Source organism: Sinocyclocheilus anshuiensis, unplaced genomic scaffold (assembly GCF_001515605.1).
Source record: "Sinocyclocheilus anshuiensis isolate Anshui unplaced genomic scaffold, SAMN03320099.WGS_v1.1 scaffold100, whole genome shotgun sequence".
Lineage (NCBI taxonomy): Eukaryota > Metazoa > Chordata > Actinopteri > Cypriniformes > Cyprinidae > Sinocyclocheilus > Sinocyclocheilus anshuiensis.
Genome location: NW_015555725.1, coordinates 1 through 22,128, shown reverse-complemented (window position 1 = coordinate 22,128; position 22,128 = coordinate 1). Strand labels below are relative to the sequence as shown.

Genomic DNA, 22,128 nt, shown 5'->3' with positions numbered 1-22,128 from the left:
TTATTTGACCCTCTAACTCTAGCACTTTCTATTCTATTTTAATTCTACTTTATCTATATTTATCTTCTTTTTTTTATTAAAAAAAAAATATATATTTATATTTTTCTATTCTATTTTTTCTATTCTATCTACTTGTTTTTCTTTGTGTGTGTGTGTGTGTTTATGTGTGTGTATAATATGTATATATGTATATACACACCTTGCTATGTGTACTGTGTTAGGCTAACCGAGACTTGTAATTTGCACTTATATATTGTTGCTCTTTTGTTAGTTTTGACTGCTTTTATTGTCCTCATTTGTAAGTCGCTTTGGATAAAAGCGTCTGCTAAATGACTAAATGTAAATGTAAATAACTATGAATTTAAGACCTTCTGCTCTGGTTTAAGATCTTTTTAGGCTTTAATTTGTGGAAGGGCAAATTAAGACTTTTAAGACCCACAGAAACCCCGATTAACAGAACTTTTACATAAATTGATAATTTCCTCACCAAAAGGCCTATGTTGTTGCACTGCAGGACTGACACTACTGTACATAAATGTTCATTAGCTGCCCTCTACTGGTGGACTAAAGTATGACATGCTTCACAGGATAGACACAAGGATGGATGGATGGATGGATGTGTATAATGCTTTGCACGTGAATGCAATCATGCCAATAAAGTACTTTTAAATTTAAATTGAATTAGATGGGCAAGACATGAGATTTATTGTAAAATGAACTTTCATGTTTTGAATGGCACGCACTTACAAAGCGTGGTGTGCTTTCACTTGAGTCCGACAGTTGCGTCCCCAGTAACAGTTTGGTCTTGTGGTCACAGAATCTGTGGAAAAACATAAAAAAAAATTAAAAAAAAACTTACTGCATACAAAAATACTTTTTATTAATTCTGTAGTTTGATATATTTGGCTTTATGTCTACCTACAGCAGAGGGACCTGAAATTAACACTGTGACGCTAATATGGGGCAGTCGTGGCCTAATGGTTAGAGTCGGACTTGTAACCCGAAGGTTCGAGACTCAGGTCCAGCAGGAATTGTCGGTGGGGGGAGTGAATAACCAGCACTCTCTTCCACTCTCAATACCACGACTGAAGTGAGACCTTTGAGCAAGGCACCGAACCCTGGGCGCCGCAGCAATATTGCTCGTTGTTCCGGGTGTGTGTTCACAGTGTGTGTGTGTGTGTGTCACTACTGTGTGTGTGCACTGGGATGGGTTAAATGCAGAGCACAAATTCCGAGTATGGGACACCATACTTGGCCACACATCACTTCACTTTCACTTCACCAATATGACTGTGCAGCTTTGCGTTACCTGGCAGCTCTGGTGCAGGAATATGCTCTCTGTATTTGTATGCAAGCTCTCTAAAAGTGCGAAGTCCACAGCAGTAGCACAGGAAAGAGTTGGCAGTGATTCTGAAATCTGAAATACATGCACATTTAAACAACAGTGAATTACAGAAGGCCATTTACCTGAGATAGTCATCTTCAGTGAAATAGTACTAGATAACTGATGCTTTGACATTCAGTTTCTTTATGAGTGGTATAGTGAAACGATAAACCAATTTGTCAGCTGGTATAAATAATATTACGATTTGCAGCCACATGTTAGGAAATGAGGCTTCCAATCACTTTATGTTCAGAGGAAAAGATAAAGATAATGATAAAGATAATGTATCCCCCAAAAAGTTCAGACATACTGTATAATTTTTTTCATTTTATCAACCACCCTTACTTCAATATGTGCCTGACCCTCAACATTTCTTAATATGACCAAAGAGCTGGTTACCGGAGAGCTGGTACAGGCCCTGCTGTACAGCCTGGAGCGCTTCCTGCAGCATATGCCTCCAGCTCATTCCTCGAGAAGTCAAATAATTCTACCACAAAAAGCAGAAATGTATGGAAGAGGATTAGGGCCAAGCAATAATAAAAAAATAAAATCATCTCGAGATTAAAGTCGTTACATTTCAAGAAAAAAGTCGAGATAAAACGTTGAGATTAAACTCATTAAATTTCAACAATAAAGTTTTTATGTTTGTAACTCATTGAATTTCGAGAAAAAAGTCGAGAATAAACACACTCGTGTCATGTTCATTTCATCTCATTGGAAAGTGTTATTTAGCGTCTGCAGTGGGGTGGGTTGGAGAGTAATACACTGGGCAGTAGCGTATGATACGATCGACTGGGTTCGAGTCCGTCTTTTGCCAAACTCGCTTTTCTTCCTTTTCTCATCAAATATCACATCGGAAAAGTGGAAATCAATTGCTTAACGAGTGTTTAATAATAATGTATTAATTAGGGGTAGGCAGGCTATAGGGAGGGCTTTGCTGTCCCAATAAGGCAACATCTATTTCTATAATTTCAATAAATAAAATCATTGTTATTCAAATCAATGTTATTATTGCATCCTGTTAGTGTACAACAATACTAGCTACTATTTACACTTATTGCAAAGATCTGCTACTTTTACATAACGTATTTTCACTTAGTGTAAATAGCACATATCTAAAATGCTGCTGTTGTCACAGTGTAAATAGTACATATAAAAATATAGCAACTGTAAATAGCAACTGTCAGGGGTGTCCAAAGTCCGGCCACGGGCCGATGAATTTCAAACGGCCCGCAGCTTGTCTATTGAAATGTAGGCTATTATATGTGGCCCGCCAATCATAATTTACAAATCATGCAGTTTCACAATGTCAACACAAAGTGACAGCACTAAATTTTAGGCCAGATGTATCAGTAAAACGTGAGTGACAACAATTTGATAACTCATATGCGCTGTTCTTTAGCGCACCGAAAGCGGAAGAGCACTACTCGTGTGATGCACGCTGCACGGATCGTTATTAGCTCTGCCTAAAGACAGCGCAGCGCGAGCTCAGAACAACTGCGTTTACTCGCAGGTCTCGATCAGGCGACCACTAAACAGCGCTGTGAGAAGCATTTGAGTTTGGAGCTGAGCTCTCCAATACAAACCACAGATGTCACAGTGATTTAAACTAGTTTAAAGGCAGATGAAACCGTGCTGCCATTCTCAACAACACTGATGCGGAAAACAGGAGAAACACTGTGTGACAATAATGCAGTTAGAATACTTTTCAATCCACAAATGAATATTTACAATGGATTTACTGTAGAAACACTAAACCTACCTAAATAATTATTTTTAAATACTCGTTAAGCAATTGATTTCCACTTTTCCGATGTGATATTTGATGAGAAAAGGGAGAAAAGAGAGTTTGGCAAAAGACGGACTCGAACCCAGTCGATCGTATCATACGCTACTGCCCAGTGTATTACTCTCCAACCCACCCCACTGCAGACGCTAAATAACACTTTCCAACGAGATGAAATGAACACGACAAGTGTGCTTATTCTCGACTTTTTTTTTTTTTAAATTTAACGCGTTTTTTCTCGCAATTTAACGTAATTTAATGAGTTTATTCTCAACATTTTATTTTCGACTTTTCTCGAAATTTAATGACTTTTTTCTCGTTATTTAATGAGTTTATTCTCAATATTTTATGTCGACTTTTCTCGAAATTTAACAACTTTTTTCTCGTTATTTAATGAGTTTATTCTCAACATTTTATGTCGACTTTTTTTCTCACAACTGAACGACTTTTTTCTCATAATTTCATGAGTTTATTCTCAACATTTTATCTTGACTTTTTTCTTGAAATTTAACGAGTTTTTTCTCGAAATTTAAAGACTTGAATCAGAATCAGAATGGGCTTTATTGCCAGGTATGTTTACACATACGAGGAATTTGTTTTAGTGACAGAAGCTCCACAGTGCAACAGTGTAATCTCGAGACGGTTTTATTATTTTTTTTATTATTGCATGGCCCTAATCCTCTTCCATAGAAATGAACAACAGCTTAGAGCTCAAGAGTTATATAAGTCAAATTCTAACAAATACTTCAATTTAAAACTTGGATTTGTGTTGGTAAAATATCCTCCTGGTAATTATAATTAAAAACTAGGTTTTCACATTTTCTAAAGAAAATTTTAACTGAGGGCTGGGATTCCAAGTGGGACGCAAAATGTAGTAGTTCATTTAAAATAAATTGTATTTAAATAATTTAATTAAAATCAAATAAAAACTGAAAGAAAAAAGAATTTGTATTTACACATTGTTTCTCCTAAAAAATAAGTTATAGGCTAGTTTAAGATATGAAAAATTCCCACAGTATTAAATTCTTAATACTTAAATCTTCAATCTTCTGCTGTATCAAGAAAAAATGTTTTTTTTTACACTGCATTAAAATGTTACTGTAGCTTGAAATTAATCTGATTAAGATCATTATTTTAATCTATTGACAGCCTAAGTCGACAATGTGATTTTTTTTGACCATTTTATCATCCATCAGGCAAAAAAAGTGCTATAAGATTGGTTAGAAAAGTAATAGCAGTTAACAATCCACACAATAATTTGAGGTTTCATAGAAAAGATTCTAGAAAAGATTTTCCTAGAAATTAGAAAAAAAAAAACAGGGAAAAAAGAAATGTTGCCTTGCAACCAGTTGAAATGCTAAAATGACTAAAAGTTGAAATGCTAAAATGACTAAAATGGAAATAAAAACAGAATACAAAAAAACTCAAATAATAAAATAAATATTTATAACCAAAAAAGACAAAAGCATATAACACAATTACTAATAAATACTATTATAGTGTATAAATAATAATAAAATAACAGTGATTCCATGTATGAGTATGAGTTCCAAGTATGAGCAAACAAACTGTACATACCTGAAGGACTTCAGACTCATACTGATTTCCATTAAAAACTCCATCCAGACATTTATCATTAAGGTTAAGTTCTGTCAAGAGAAATAACCATAATCATTATTATAAAATAACACAGACAGTCAGAAATATATTATACAGAAAGCTTAACTGCTTCAGAAACCTACCGCTGAAACGTGCAAGGCAGCCGTGACAGCCGATCCGCTGGCAGCCCCAGTACACATGACAGTAAGGTTTCTGGCACACCATACCTGGCCAAAGAATCAGACAACAAATCATCAGGTGACTCCAGGAGGCCTGAGAACATTGATGGACAGGTGTCAGGGTCACTCACAGTGCTGCGGGGACATCTGAGGGGGAAGGTGCTCGAAGCGTCGGCTGGGCATGGGCTGCAGGCAGCAGGAGCAGATGAGGTGACTGCCCTGAGGAGGACATCTGAACTCCTGAGGAGCTGCAGTAGGAAAACAGTGGATTTAAGCATATGAAGAATTGCATGCATGTGTCTGTTCTGTTGTTGTGCAAATGCATTGTCAAGACTCAAGTGTGAGCATGAATAACCTGTGGAGGTGTCAGAGGATGTGGAGGGGCCGTCTCCAGGCACTTTAGCTGGCCCTTCTGATTGAGCGGCCTCACAGATCCACAGGGCAGAGCTAAGCTCCTTCCGATAACCTGGACACTGCCGACACATCATATAGGGCTGACTGTGAACAAGCATGGTAGATCAGGGTGTGCTTCAGTAATCACTTAAATACTTGATAGAATCTACTATTTTAAGATCCAAGCAAGAGAATCACAATTTCAGCTAACATTTAATAAGAAACAAAACACTATAATAATTTAGATAACTGGATTTTCCTTTCTTTAAAGTTCTACTTCAAGTAATACAAGATTCTGAATGGATAACAGTTGTTCACCTCAAGTCAGAAATGTCGCTGTCATTGTCTGAGAGCTCAAACAGATAGTCTGAACTGCCATCCTCATCCGAGAAGGAGCGTTCGACCTTTGGCTGCAGCATGTCCTGCGTGATCTTGTTTCGGGCATCCATGCTGCACAAGTCATCTTCACTCCGACACTTCTCTATGCCCAAAAAAAAAAAAAAAAAGTTCAAAAATTTGTTCAAAAGTTTCAAAAGCCTAGGGTCAGTATGTTTTATTTTTCCAATACTTTTAATCCACAAGGAAAGATGGCATCGATCTAAAGTGACAGTAAAGACATTTATAATGTTAAGAAAATATGTTTTTTGCAAATAAATAGTTCTTTTAAACATTCTATTCATCAAAGTGTCAGTTTTCACAAAACATATTAAGCAGTACAACTGTTTTCAACATTCATAATAAGAAATGCTTCTCGAGCACTAATTCAGCATATTAGAATGATTTCAGAAGCATCACGTGACACTGAAGACTTGAATATTGGCTGCTGAAAATTCAGCTATGCCATCACAGGAATACATTTTAAAATATATTAAAATAGAAAACAGTTATTTTAAAGTGCAATAATCTTTCACAATAATAATGTTTTTGATCAAATAAATGCAGAAAATGTTTTTATTTAATACAGGGACAATGCATATTAATAAACATTTCTGTCAATATGCCAGAGTTAGCCAGAAGGCTATTTTTCACCTGCAGTCCCTAGACAGATGGAAATAGTCACCCTAAAAGAATCTCTTCTTGGTACGTTCAGAATAAAATGGCTTAAAGAGTGTTTAGCAAAGCCACACTCAATATGGTACCATATTCCTAATCATATTTTCAAAAATATCGGTGGCCTTGAATTTGTTTTAAGATGTGATCTTGATCTTTTCAAAATTCCTTTGAAGGTTTCTAATTTTCATAAACAAGTTCTGCTTTTTTTGGAAAATGATATTTACCCATAACTTTTCCCCTTACAACTCCACTCTTTGGCTGTAGTTATTAACAGAAAGTCTTTGTTTAAAATTGATTGGTATAGTAAAGGCATTATTTTTATTCATGATTTATTCATGAAATGGGTATTTATCTAATCTCATCATTATTTTAATAATAAATATAGAGTTAAAATTACGATAAAAGGCTATGATAAAGTACGCAATGTTATACCCACTGGTTTATTAAGAATAATCCAAAGCAGTTTTTCTGATCCATTATCTAGGCATGTAGTTTCTATTTCTTATTTAAAAATATGTAATGTAGACCTCTTCGATAGTAAGTGTAATAACAAACTTATAAAGAAAGAATTTAAACGTATTATCACTGGGGAGTTACCAGTGCTATTTTCTGGGACATGTTGAACCCTCAGTAAAGGATAAAGATTGACCTTTTATCTTACATACCCAGTCACTTTGAAGGTTAAGGAGACATATCACAGAACTAAAAATACCTTGCAAACGGTTTATACTCTCATGCTGTTTAGTTACATTTGACTTGGTGTGAACAGGCCTCAAGTGAGAATAGAGGTGTGTTACAGTACCTGGGTGCTGGAGAAGGTAAGCCTCCACCAGGTTGTTGAGGATGTGGTTTTTACGGATCCTCTCCACAGGACATCGGCAGGTGGGGCAGAGGGAGGAACGCTCCATCCAGCCAGAATAACAGGCAGCACAAAATGTATGCATGCAGGGCTGAAGACTGTATAGAAACACACACATTAACTACTGAAAATTCATTCAAATTCAGCCTCCACACACATTCTAAAATCCTTCTTAAATTATTTATATAAAAGTTTTAATTAGTAAAACAACTAATGGATTTACGCTCAGCCAACATGTCCATTCGGGTGTAAGTGTTGATTTGTGCACACCGGACTGACCTGACACAGTCGTGCAGCAGGTCCTGGCAGACAATGCATGTGAGGGATTCTTCCATTTTGTCTGTTGTGGCTCCTTCACTTTTCTCTTTCCCTGCTGCTCCTCTGAGAGGAACCTGAGGAGCTGCTGCAAAAACAGCAGAGTCACTGTGAGAAGATCCATACCCCTCCTGATCATCTGCAAGACAGATAGATACAGACTTAAACGCTACATTTGAAAGTGTCTATAGTATATAGTATAGAACAGTTCTGAAATGCATGTTAAAACCAGATAAAAACTTCAGAAGTCAACAAGATTTCATTGTTTTAAAGGTGCATCAAAAGTGACAAAGACATTTATAATGTAAAAAAATATTTATTTTTTAAATAAATTCTGTTCTTTTCAACATTCTATTTATCAAAGAATCTTGAAAACAAGTATCACCGTTCCCACAAAATATTAAGCAGCACAACTGTTTTCAACATTGATAAGAAATGTTACTTAAGAACCACATCAGCATATTACAAAGATTAGAATGATCATGTGACGCTGAAGACTGGAGTAATGCTGCTGAAAATTCAGCTTTGCCATCAAAGGAATTAATTACATTTTAAAACAGTGAAACAGAAAAGTTATTTTAAACTGTAATAATATATCACAATATTACTGTTTTTACTGTATTTTTGATCAAATAAATTCAGCCTTGGTGAGCATGACAGACAAATTTTTGAACGGTAGTGCAATCTTAAACCATCAAAGCCTAAAACACTTCTAAACTCTTTCAAAGTAGTCTGAAAAATTTGTCAATACAGATGTTGGAATACAGATTCTTAGACCACTCAAAATAGACAGAAATCATAAATTATTTACAACGCATCACATTTATTCATTTTACCAAAACTGTGCGTTACAGCACCTTTGTCAGTTTTTCTTCTTTTCCTCTGTATTTCCACCTCTGGCTCCATCTGTCGCGCTCCTTCAGTCCAACAGGTCCACTCCAGGTGAGTGTGATTCATGACCGGCTCCCCAGGGCTGCCTGCTGGTGCAGTCATCTCTGATTCTCCTTTACGAATAACTGAAGAACTCACTGGGTTCTTCTTTGCAGACACATCTGCTAAATGGTTCATACAGGCATATACATTATTTAGGCATTTTTTGAGTATGTAAAGGCTTGTTCACACCAAAAATGTTAACTATAAAGATAAAGAAAATGCTAACTATATCAGTGTCCACAGTAACTCATTATAACATTCTGTTTATTATAAGTGCACACTGCTCTTTAAAGCAGGATGGATTCTGATTGGCTGTCAAGGTTTTAATCGTTCATCAGTTAGAAAAAAATGTTCTGAAGAAGTGATTCCAACCATATTGTTCCTCTGTGCCATTATTGTTACAGTTGTGGTGTGGACTCTGCTATCCTTTTAAATTTAAAATGATTTCTAAAACTGTATCTTTATTGTTATATTTATCGTCCTTGGTCTGAACAGGCCTTAAATATGAAAAACTCAATGCATAGATGAACAGCAGCATAGAAAGCCAATGCAATTACAATTATATACTAGTCATTTTCTTATCAAAACAACTTGCATGAAAGTGCACATACAGTGTGGATGGTAATTACCAGAGCAGGTAGATAATGGCATGTTGTAGAAGTGGAAGGAAGAGCTGGAGGTAGATGGCTGAGGATCCTCATGCCCAGACTGAGGTAGAGGCTTTACAATAACAGGCTCTACTGGTGCTGGTTCACTCTCGGTTTCCGTCAGATCTGAATCTTCTTCTCTTCCAGCATCTATGGAGATCCCAAAGAGAAAACTTTAACTTACAGAAATTGCCAAAAATTGCATGGGGATGAAGCTGGGATTTCATTAAATCAAAACTCACTTTTCACCTTTCTCATGTTATTATGGGTAATTCATCTGTGCATGTTTTTCCAAAGGAGAAAAATGCTTGTTTCCATAACTTCTACTCAAAATGTAGTAACATGCTCTTTCTTTTTCTGCTGACCTCACTTAGGCAGGCAATAGCAAAACTAACTCTGTATAACAGGAGTATAGGAATATCAGTATGAAACATTATATTCAGTATGTATTTACCTTCAACATCCTGTGAGGCACTTTCCTGTGGCCTGATGGCCTGATAAACGTAAGAAATGTCTGCAAAACCAAAAATAGATGAGTGATGTGGCTTACCTGCATCATCTGTTTGGATGCAACTATGCTACCGAAACAGAAAATGCTTAACAAATGTGAAAACTCACTTTGCACTGGCTCATTCTTCCTGTACACAAAGTGAATGACATCACCATTCTGCAGTAAATGCATCTGCTTCTTCACCACTTTGGACATATTGACCACTGTTCCATTGGTGCTGACGGAAACAAACAGATCATCAACAAGCAGAAATTACAGTTCCCATAATTAGGAATTTCATGGATTCCTTTTTGTGTGAGTGCTATTCAGAGGCTAAATGACTAAATGAGTGAATTCTATTTTCTGGAACAATCGACAAAGAACGAGAAAGATTAAAAGAACGTCACAAGTTGGCTTCAAACTCAATCGACATGCCTGAGCAACATGTCCACTTATCTGCCAAGCCACATTTCTGATGTATGATAGTGCTTCTCATGTATTTGAAAAATGTTTTTGAATTGTTTGAGAAATGACAAATTACCCATTTATGAACTTATCAATGTTTTAAAAATAGCAAAGAGAAAGTTGTACAAGAAAGGATAATGAGAAGGGAGGGAGGGGAAACTTGCCATTTCCATCACGCAGACTAAGCATTGTGTAAAACACGGAGCATATTATTGACTGTCTAGCAGACATTCACTTAATTAGCTGGATGGAAATGTACTGCAGCATTGGTGAGCTGGCGTACAATCAAATACATGAGAGATACAGTCACTACAGACACAGATCAACTAGTACATCTCCATCAACTGACTATTAACCAAATTACAATTAATTATTCACCAAAGCAAAGATTAAATGTCATGAGGGAATTGGATATATATTTGCTGCAGGGCGAAGCATGTCATTAACTGAATTCACTTACTAGCGTAATTACAAGTCACCCAGTATAATTTGCAAAAACCTAACAGACCTAAAAAGAACTAACACCAACTGTCCATACGCAAGTTTTTTTCTTTTTTTGATACATCTATTTGTGAAAAAACTAAACTGTAGCATCACCGTTATACATCAGTCTTCCAAAATAATATTAGCTAATGATATTAGTAATATTAGCAAATATTATTATTAATATTAGTAATAATAGCTACACTGTATTAAACTGTAATCTGACAAACCTAGTGGATTGATGGATAGTGGCAAAGACTGGAAAATATTTAAAATTACAATTTGTTTTTTGTTGCACTTGTTCTAAATATGCCTGACAAGATTGAATGACACACTGAATTACATTTTTAATCTGTAAATCATATATGATAGTCACTGATATATACTTTATATACTAATATAATATAGTTTATACTAATACTATATATACAGTATATTAGTATAAACTATGTACACTAAAAGAGGGAACGAGCAGGAACATGATATTGGCATGAAATTATTCAACAATCCATGTGCGTGCATTATAGCTCATTTCTTACAAGAAGGACCTCATGATGTCAAACAGGTGGTCCTACCTCATGTCCTCCAGCCACACCTTTCCTGAGTTCTGATCTTGAGTGATTTTGCAATGATTCCCTGAGACCAGTTTATTAGCCGGGAATGAGAGGTCACAATCTATGAAGAAAATATGTCTGTGAGGTTTTGACATAGAGCAGGGGTCTCCAAACTCGGTCCTGGGAGGCCACTGTCCTGCAGAGTTTAGCTCCAACTTGCCTCAACACACCTGCCTGGAAGTTTCTAGTATGCCTAGTAAGACCTTGATTAGCTGGTTCAGGTGTGTTTAACTGGGGTTGGAGCTAAACTCTACAGGACAGTGGCTCTACAGGTGCAGGATTGGACACCCCTGACCCCTGCTGCTCCTCTGAGAGGAACCTGAGGAGCTGCTGCAAAAACAGCAGAGTCACTGTGAGAAGATCCATACCCCTCCTGATCATCTGCAAGACAGATAGATACAGACTTAAACGCTACATTTGAAAGTGTCTATAGTATATAGTATAGAACAGTTCTGAAATGCATGTTAAAACCAGATAAAAACTTCAGAAGTCAACAAGATTTCATTGTTTTAAAGGTGCATCAAAAGTGACAAAGACATTTATAATGTAAAAAAATATTTATTTTTTAAATAAATTCTGTTCTTTTCAACATTCTATTTATCAAAGAATCTTGAAAACAAGTATCACCGTTCCCACAAAATATTAAGCAGCACAACTGTTTTCAACATTGATAAGAAATGTTACTTAAGAACCACATCAGCATATTACAAAGATTAGAATGATCATGTGACGCTGAAGACTGGAGTAATGCTGCTGAAAATTCAGCTTTGCCATCAAAGGAATTAATTACATTTTAAAACAGTGAAACAGAAAAGTTATTTTAAACTGTAATAATATATCACAATATTACTGTTTTTACTGTATTTTTGATCAAATAAATTCAGCCTTGGTGAGCATGACAGACAAATTTTTGAACGGTAGTGCAATCTTAAACCATCAAAGCCTAAAACACTTCTAAACTCTTTCAAAGTAGTCTGAAAAATTTGTCAATACAGATGTTGGAATACAGATTCTTAGACCACTCAAAATAGACAGAAATCATAAATTATTTACAACGCATCACATTTATTCATTTTACCAAAACTGTGCGTTACAGCACCTTTGTCAGTTTTTCTTCTTTTCCTCTGTATTTCCACCTCTGGCTCCATCTGTCGCGCTCCTTCAGTCCAACAGGTCCACTCCAGGTGAGTGTGATTCATGACCGGCTCCCCAGGGCTGCCTGCTGGTGCAGTCATCTCTGATTCTCCTTTACGAATAACTGAAGAACTCACTGGGTTCTTCTTTGCAGACACATCTGCTAAATGGTTCATACAGGCATATACATTATTTAGGCATTTTTTGAGTATGTAAAGGCTTGTTCACACCAAAAATGTTAACTATAAAGATAAAGAAAATGCTAACTATATCAGTGTCCACAGTAACTCATTATAACATTCTGTTTATTATAAGTGCACACTGCTCTTTAAAGCAGGATGGATTCTGATTGGCTGTCAAGGTTTTAATCGTTCATCAGTTAGAAAAAAATGTTCTGAAGAAGTGATTCCAACCATATTGTTCCTCTGTGCCATTATTGTTACAGTTGTGGTGTGGACTCTGCTATCCTTTTAAATTTAAAATGATTTCTAAAACTGTATCTTTATTGTTATATTTATCGTCCTTGGTCTGAACAGGCCTTAAATATGAAAAACTCAATGCATAGATGAACAGCAGCATAGAAAGCCAATGCAATTACAATTATATACTAGTCATTTTCTTATCAAAACAACTTGCATGAAAGTGCACATACAGTGTGGATGGTAATTACCAGAGCAGGTAGATAATGGCATGTTGTAGAAGTGGAAGGAAGAGCTGGAGGTAGATGGCTGAGGATCCTCATGCCCAGACTGAGGTAGAGGCTTTACAATAACAGGCTCTACTGGTGCTGGTTCACTCTCGGTTTCCGTCAGATCTGAATCTTCTTCTCTTCCAGCATCTATGGAGATCCCAAAGAGAAAACTTTAAAAATTGCCAATTGCCAAAAATTGCATGGGGATGAAGCTGGGATTTCATTAAATCAAAACTCACTTTTCACATGTTATTATTTATTATGGGTAATTCATCTGTGCATGTTTTTCCAAAGGAGAAAAATGCTTGTTTCCATAACTTCTATTCAAAATGTAGTAACATGCTTTCTTTTTCTGCTGACCTCACTTAGGCAGGCAATAGCAAAACTAACTCTGTATAACAGGAGTATAGGAATATCAGTATGAAACATTATATTCAGTATGTATTTACCTTCAACATCCTGTGAGGCACTTTCCTGTGGCCTGATGGCCTGATAAACGTAAGAAATGTCTGCAAAACCAAAAATAGATGAGTGATGTGGCTTACCTGCATCATCTGTTTGGATGCAACTATGCTACCGAAACAGAAAATGCTTAACAAATGTGAAAACTCACTTTGCACTGGCTCATTCTTCCTGTACACAAAGTGAATGACATCACCATTCTGCAGTAAATGCATCTGCTTCTTCACCACTTTGGACATATTGACCACTGTTCCATTGGTGCTGACGGAAACAAACAGATCATCAACAAGCAGAAATTACAGTTCCCATAATTAGGAATTTCATGGATTCCTTTTTGTGTGAGTGCTATTCAGAGGCTAAATGACTAAATGAGTGAATTCTATTTTCTGGAACAATCGACAAAGAACGAGAAAGATTAAAAGAACGTCACAAGTTGGCTTCAAACTCAATCGACATGCCTGAGCAACATGTCCACTTATCTGCCAAGCCACATTTCTGATGTATGATAGTGCTTCTCATGTATTTGAAAAATGTTTTTGAATTGTTTGAGAAATGACAAATTACCCATTTATGAACTTATCAATGTTTTAAAAATAGCAAAGAGAAAGTTGTACAAGAAAGGATAATGAGAAGGGAGGGAGGGGAAACTTGCCATTTCCATCACGCAGACTAAGCATTGTGTAAAACACGGAGCATATTATTGACTGTCTAGCAGACATTCACTTAATTAGCTGGATGGAAATGTACTGCAGCATTGGTGAGCTGGCGTACAATCAAATACATGAGAGATACAGTCACTACAGACACAGATCAACTAGTACATCTCCATCAACTGACTATTAACCAAATTACAATTAATTATTCACCAAAGCAAAGATTAAATGTCATGAGGGAATTGGATATATATTTGCTGCAGGGCGAAGCATGTCATTAACTGAATTCACTTACTAGCGTAATTACAAGTCACCCAGTATAATTTGCAAAAACCTAACAGACCTAAAAAGAACTAACACCAACTGTCCATACGCAAGTTTTTTTCTTTTTTTGATACATCTATTTGTGAAAAAACTAAACTGTAGCATCACCGTTATACATCAGTCTTCCAAAATAATATTAGCTAATGATATTAGTAATATTAGCAAATATTATTATTAATATTAGTAATAATAGCTACACTGTATTAAACTGTAATCTGACAAACCTAGTGGATTGATGGATAGTGGCAAAGACTGGAAAATATTTAAAATTACAATTTGTTTTTTGTTGCACTTGTTCTAAATATGCCTGACAAGATTGAATGACACACTGAATTACATTTTTAATCTGTAAATCATATATGATAGTCACTGATATATACTTTATATACTAATATAATATAGTTTATACTAATACTATATATACAGTATATTAGTATAAACTATGTACACTAAAAGAGGGAACGAGCAGGAACATGATATTGGCATGAAATTATTCAACAATCCATGTGCGTGCATTATAGCTCATTTCTTACAAGAAGGACCTCATGATGTCAAACAGGTGGTCCTACCTCATGTCCTCCAGCCACACCTTTCCTGAGTTCTGATCTTGAGTGATTTTGCAATGATTCCCTGAGACCAGTTTATTAGCCGGGAATGAGAGGTCACAATCTATGAAGAAAATATGTCTGTGAGGTTTTGACATAGAGCAGGGGTCTCCAAACTCGGTCCTGGGAGGCCACTGTCCTGCAGAGTTTAGCTCCAACTTGCCTCAACACACCTGCCTGGAAGTTTCTAGTATGCCTAGTAAGACCTTGATTAGCTGGTTCAGGTGTGTTTAACTGGGGTTGGAGCTAAACTCTACAGGACAGTGGCTCTACAGGTGCAGGATTGGACACCCCTGACATAGAGATAAGTCAACAATAAATCAAAATGGACTATATTCTTTTTCTTATTGTGTACAATCCATCACTGTTATTAAAAAAATAGGTCTTTATAATCTTTTAACAAAAAGAATGGTTCCACTTCTGAAAAGTTTTAGCTGATGTCACCTTCAAGCTTTTAGGCCCTGTCTCAAATGCAAAAATGCAAGTTTGAGCTCAAACAATAGCTGTGTGAAAATGAGAAAAGCATGACGAAAATAAAGTCTAATTTTAGGACCATTAATAATAATTGTGACATTTCCAAAATTCTCACTACTATAAGGCAAATAAACAAACAAACAAATAAAATAAAAATTATTAATAATAACAATAGCAGTAGTAGTAGTAGTAGTAGTAAAGTATTTTTACATTACAGTAGTGCATGTTTCTAGCACCACACCAAGGTCATGGAATCGATTCTCAGGGAATGCATGAAATGATAAACACATACTTTGCAATGTAAGTTGCTTTGTCTAAAAGAGTGTGGATAAATGGGAATGGCAAATGGGACACTCTATGATTTTATTTAATATCTTGCTTCCCTTTAAAATAGGTGACATTACTGAAGTAAAATTGGTTGTGAACGCATTTTCATTGCGACTTTAATAAAGCACGCTCCTCTTTTCATCAAGCACCTTTTCTCTTCCTGACCTGGCCCATTACTTTCTCGCTCAGACACATTAGGCATGCAAGTCTTAAATGAAGTATAGTGTGGCGTGATGTGATGTAAGGTTAAAAATGACACTATTATAGTAATGAAGCATATCAGTTCTGCTAATAACCAGTGTCGAATGTTACTGTGAAGCATGCAGAACCAAAGAGACACATGGATTAATATTAATTAAAGCAGAAAAACAGACAGTCTTCAAAACCAGACAGACACAGACGGAGTCAAAGGGATACAACCTTTCCCTGCACACCACCACAACACAAAAAACTACTTAATATTCCATGAGCATGTCTTCAATAGATGCCTTTGTCATTATTGGGGTGGGGGTTCATTTGCTGAACTAAAGAGAGTATTGTGAAAGGCATGAGCTCACTGAATACACGCAGACACTGCTTCAGACTGATTATCTTCTTGAGGGTTAAAAAAAGTAATAACTAATAAACTTAATAGGTAAAACTAGACAGTCATAGAAGAGTCTGTAAATAAGTTAGAGGCCCTTTTAAAATGAAACAATTATTCCACATTATTAGCGATGATGTTCAGCGCACCTTTTTTTCTTCCCACCGTGCATTCTCTATTTATAAGTAATATCTCTGAACACGGAGATGCGTCGAATTTCACAAGTTTTCCCCAGGCCTGTCCGCTGCCCTGATGTGCCATCTTCTCCTCTTCCTTATTTTACCTGCCAGACAGCAGATCACGTCACCTAAAGAAGCATGAGGCAAAGAACACAAACACAAATATGTCATGAAGTCAAATAAATGCAAATGCTGATTATGGTAAAATAGAGTCGAAAAATGGAGTGTGAACCACTACACACAGCATCTTTAGTAAAAAAAACAGTAGAGGAGACCAGGAAGTGTTTGTAACACAAGATGAGTTGTAACCAGCAGTTTAACTGATTATAAATGAGCTACAGGGATGAACTCATACTGTACACGAACAAAACCCTCAGGTGACAGAAGTTAGACTCTGCGCAAAACAATCAGTATAATTTTTCTAAATCAGAAATGTGTTATCATGTTAAATGACAGAACTGGTATCAAATGAATCAGCAGCTATTTAAAAGCTTTACTAATATCACAACTGACCAGATGGGCAGAATTGTGACATGCCTTTTTTATGTACTTCTACTTTCTATATTTTATGTACTTTTCTCTATATATTTCCAATTTCATTAGCTGTTTTGAATTTTTGAATATCAAAATACGGATGGGGAGGTACATTTGATTATAGTAATAAATTCATGCACACAACTTCATGATTTAATATTAAGTTAGCGTTACAGCAGTGGTAGTGAAGAAGGGTGCAAAAACTCTCGACATTAATTTTTATAAAGTTTAGACAAGTTGTATATTTCTAAACGACTTTAATTTGAAGCATTTAGATATGCAAAGATATTACATGAAAGTCTGAGATACATAGTACAGAGTGTTACAGACGCTAAACCTACTTCATAAACATTTTTACCAGCTATTCGATCATTACGCAGAAGTCAGTGTGCTAACTAGCTAACTCAAGCTGCAAAGGAGTTCTGGGTAAAGCTAAAGCCACTAGAGTAAATTAAATTATACGAGCTGAATGTGTAAAATCTTTCATTTCTTTAAGTGTCTGTTTTCAGTTTGAGTTTTGTTTTCGGAAGCTAAACAGCAGCGTGAAACGGCGCAATGTTTACGCGAGGGCTGCTAACTCTTGAGTCGCTAGCCCACGATCACAACCGAAACAGTTCAAAATAACAAAATTCATCTGTAAACTCAACCTCTAATGTATTCAATGTACTAACCTAACCAACGTCCGAGAGTATCCGGAGCATTAGCGCACGTTGAACTGAATCTTCTGTGCGCTTTCGTTTTTATTTTCTTGAGCACTTCCTGGCCAGCGGTGGCATTTTCAGGCATCAGCTGATAGATCAGAGGAGGAGGAGGGAGAGAGAGAGAGAGAGAGAGAGAGAAAGAGAGAGAGAGAGAGAGAGAGGAGGGGGGGCGGGGGGTGTTATGGGAATGAAGTTGGCAGGGGGTCACCATGCTTCTGTCTGTCCCATGTGAAAGCCCTGAACAAAAACCCGTCTGGGAGGATGTCTAGACAAGAGATGGTTACACATTTAGAGCTAGACATCACTGATGGAGAAGTATGAACTGTTGTGAATAAGTGATTTTTTAGATTATGCATAATCCATTAAATATTGATTCAGAATTAAACATTAGTCAATATAGTTTTATTTGTATAGCACCTCACTATTCATATTCCTTAAAAGCAGGTTTAAAAAGACTGATTTAATGCCTGCATATGCAGAAGTGCTTAGGGGGGCATAGAAAATTCCAGTGAAATTTTAATAAATAAATAAATGCATACATACATAAACTGTCATTACTGTCATACTGTTTGTCATTCTTTTATTCTATAATGATAACAAAGATAACAAGATTAAAAATATTTTTAAGCCAACATCTCAATTTTATTTTCTTTTTGAAAAGTTCATACATTTTTACTATATTTTCTACTGCTACTGCAAAAACAAACAAAACATTTCTAATTGTTAATAGTAAGAAATGTAAACAAACAAAATCTGCATAGTTTTGTACATTTTTTTTGAGGGTTTTTTTTTCCCTGTGGAGATTTTCCTTCCCACTGTCATGTTTATCTCGGTCACTAGGGATTGTAAGGCAATATATTATTTAATTTTTAAATAAAATATTTCAGTTAAATCAAAAAGTTTCTCTGCATGTTTAATATTCAATGGAAAAATATGTTGTCATTATAAATATGTAGAAAAAATAATTTAATAATTTATTTAATTTTGCAAACATCCTTTATAATATCACACAAATTGTCTCACATACCTGTAGCATAGATGGGTTTTTGCTCATGGATATACCAGTAGCTATACCTCTATGAAAGGAGTCCCTCACAAGTGAATAAGTATTTGACAATTTGGAGGCGTCAGAAAACCCACCTTAAAGCAAACCAAAGTTTGATTTTAGAATGATAGGAAACAATAGACATTTTCGCACTGCCACAACAAACGTGAACACTGATCTAGAAAATTTATATAAAAGAGTGTAGTCGCTCATCTGCAGAGGATGATAAATAATGTCTAAAAATAAATCTACTGCATTTTATATGACCTCAATGTATTTATGTAATCAGATGAGTTATGTTCAGTCATGTATACCTCAGTCATTACACTAGAGCAGGGATGGGCAACTTTGATAGTGACGAGGGCCAGCATTTTTTCACCATTATACCAAGGGGCCAGATATTTATATAGCACCATTTAAAACACAACCAAGGTTGAACCAAAGTGCTTTACATAAAAAGTACAAGAATGGAAACAAAAATCGACAACATAAAACACCACATCGTCATATAAAACACCACATCAATCATTGTATGCTACCAACATTAGATGTGCTTTCAACAGTTTCTTAAAAATTGACAGTGATTTGGCAGACCTAATTGGCAGGGGTAAAGTTTGAACCACGAACAATAAAATGTTATATTTAATTCTAAAATGGACTGGGAGCCAATTTAAAGAAACTAGCACAGGGGGTAATTGATTCATATTTCTTTACCTTTTTTAGTAACCTCGCCGCCGCATTTTGTACTGATTGTAGTCGAGACAAAGATGCGGCGGTGATGCCAGAATACAAAGAATTACAGAAATCCAGCCGTGATAGAATAAAGGCATGGATTACTCTTTCAGAGTCTGAGTTTATTAAGAACGGTTTAACTTTGGCTAATAAACGCAAATGATAAAAACCAGCCCAAACCACTGAGTTAATTAGAATAAAGGCATGGATTACTCTTTCAGAGTCTGAGTTTGTTAAGAACGGTTTAACTTTGGCTAATAAACGCAAATTATAAAAACCAGCCCGAACCACTGAGTTAATTTGCTTATCTAATTTTAGGTTATTATCAATTAGGAAGCCTAAATCTCTTATTGTTTTTTTTTTTCAAATACGGTGCCAGAGGGCTCGCATCTAATACATTTTTTGTGGAGTTATTTGGGTGGCTAAAAACAATGACCTCTGTTTTTTCCTCATTTAGCATTAAAAAAATTTTCACATCCAATTTTTGATGTCCTTTAAACACTCTAGAAATGACTCTAATTAATTTGTGGAATGTCTGATTGGTAAATACATTTGCGTGTCATCGTGTCATGTTACAAAATATTTCTATTTCAAATAGCCTAAATGCGGTTCTTCTGAACTTTCTATTCATCAAAGAAACCTGAAAAAATTATACTCAGCTGTTTTCAACATCATCATAATAATAATAAATGTTTTTTTGAGCAGCACATCAGAACATCAGAATGATTTCTGAAGGATCATGTGACTGGAGTAATGATGCTAAAAATTTAGCTTTGAAATCACAATAAATTACATTTGAAAATGTATTCAAATAAAAAATAGTTATGTTTTTAATAGTAATTTTATTATTGTACAAAAATTATATTTTTATTATTACTATTGGTTTTTAATATTTCTAAATAGTTTTAATGATTTTTATTTCAGTTTAACTTATTTAAGCTTAAATTTTAAGTTTATTTAATTGCAATTTAAAATATCTATGCGAACACACTTGCCCGAAAAAGTGCGGGGGACGAATTTACGTGATATTAAAAGTGGGGGGGACACGTCCCCCACATAATCTACACCCCTGGGCCAGATTACTAATCCACGTCCACACACCTTTTACATCGTTTTACTCAATTTCCTTTTTACTGAAGGAAATTAAAGTATAACTAATGTAATTTGTTTTTAAAGATTTTATTAACTATAAAACTTGTGTAGTTATGCTAATTCAGAAGGAAAACGTTGTTGTCACTGGACAGAAATATTACCCCAACAAGCCAATGTAAACATCTCAATTGCATTGTCTGTAAATTTGCAACAAACAAATGTACAGAGGTCCTATTTTTATTACAGAACATTCTTAAAACAACCTAAGAGGACAGTTAAAAAGGGCTTATTCAAAAAAAAAAAAAAAGTTATTCCAAATGGTACCATAAAATTACCTGGTATCTGCAGGATTTTTAAAATCAAATTTAAGACCTTTAAAGACCTTTTTAAGATCTACACTTCACATTTCAGCCTTTAAACAACTTTTAAGAAAAGGGATGAGTCAAAAGTATCAATTATTATATTAATTTAAACAATTATTATCAATTAATTATTATATTAAATAACATAAATATATCTTAGTGTCTTAATTGTTTAGATTTTTATAATGCATTAGCTTTTTGTCGATCCACTGGTTCACGTTTAAAAATATGTAGCAAATATAGCAGATAGTTGAAAAAGCAAATTCGTTCTCTGCCAGCAGGTTTCACTTTCGGAACTGCAGAAATATAGTGGTTTCCCCAGTAACCGCAGTACACAAAGCTGATGTGCAGCGCTCACGTTTATTCAGTGAAATCATAGCCTTTTGAAGTTTAATCATCATATTAATCCATATAGCAATTATTGTCTTTCCATCCCCAAAGACCTCTTATAATTTAGACTTTTTGTACCATTTAAGAGTTTCATATTGTACACCTTTATGCAGTTTTATTTTAGGTTTTGATGTCCTTAAGAATATATATTTGCGGTATAAGTACCAAACCATCTCAATATTTTTACAGCTCCTCTCTCAGGAGCTCTGCTGAGAACAGGTCGATTTTGGCCTGTCTAATTAATATTCATGAGCCTCTCTTCTGATTGGTCTGTTGTTTTCTGAGTGACGCACGGCCAGGCCAACCACAGGTAACTAGGGTCAGTCAACGTCACAGGCTAGCTGGAGGCAGCAAAACAAAGGGGAAACTGGAGGCCCATTCAAACCAGTGCAGATTCGGCTACATAAGGAGCTTAAAATATCATCTTGTTGTGATGTTGGGTGCCAGAATCGACGTAGTACAGCCTCAAATTAGAAATTTGATTGCATATCTGCTGCCACTGCCAGACAAAAAACTGAAGACAGCTGTGGTTAAACGCGATAAAACGAGCGGACTGGACAGAAACGATCGTCAAAAATGCTCACCTTTGCAGCAAACACTTCTTATCAGAAAAGGTTCAGTAAAGTATTGTCTTTTGTTG

At 35.6% G+C, this 22,128-nt stretch overlaps 1 protein-coding gene across 1 annotated transcript in view; it reads right to left on the bottom strand.

Moving 5' to 3' along the window:
• LOC107672629 (E3 ubiquitin-protein ligase CHFR) overlaps window positions 1-17,978 on the bottom strand; it is a 21,050-nt gene extending 3,072 nt beyond the window's left edge. The window contains exons 1-17 of the mRNA XM_016465914.1: window positions 17,838-17,978; window positions 16,603-16,760; window positions 15,034-15,133; window positions 13,639-13,748; window positions 13,475-13,534; window positions 13,005-13,172; window positions 12,300-12,494; window positions 7,533-7,707; window positions 7,197-7,351; window positions 5,660-5,822; window positions 5,304-5,446; window positions 5,080-5,196; window positions 4,913-4,996; window positions 4,749-4,819; window positions 1,784-1,871; window positions 1,310-1,417; window positions 748-820 (exon numbers count right to left, since the gene is read on the bottom strand). Of these exons, the coding sequence (XP_016321400.1) occupies window positions 748-820; window positions 1,310-1,417; window positions 1,784-1,871; window positions 4,749-4,819; window positions 4,913-4,996; window positions 5,080-5,196; window positions 5,304-5,446; window positions 5,660-5,822; window positions 7,197-7,351; window positions 7,533-7,707; window positions 12,300-12,494; window positions 13,005-13,172; window positions 13,475-13,534; window positions 13,639-13,748; window positions 15,034-15,133; window positions 16,603-16,714 (1,922 nt within the window). The 5' untranslated portion in view covers window positions 16,715-16,760; window positions 17,838-17,978. The remainder of the gene's footprint in view (window positions 1-747; window positions 821-1,309; window positions 1,418-1,783; window positions 1,872-4,748; window positions 4,820-4,912; window positions 4,997-5,079; window positions 5,197-5,303; window positions 5,447-5,659; window positions 5,823-7,196; window positions 7,352-7,532; window positions 7,708-12,299; window positions 12,495-13,004; window positions 13,173-13,474; window positions 13,535-13,638; window positions 13,749-15,033; window positions 15,134-16,602; window positions 16,761-17,837) is intronic.
• Window positions 17,979-22,128: the final 4,150 nt, after the last annotated feature.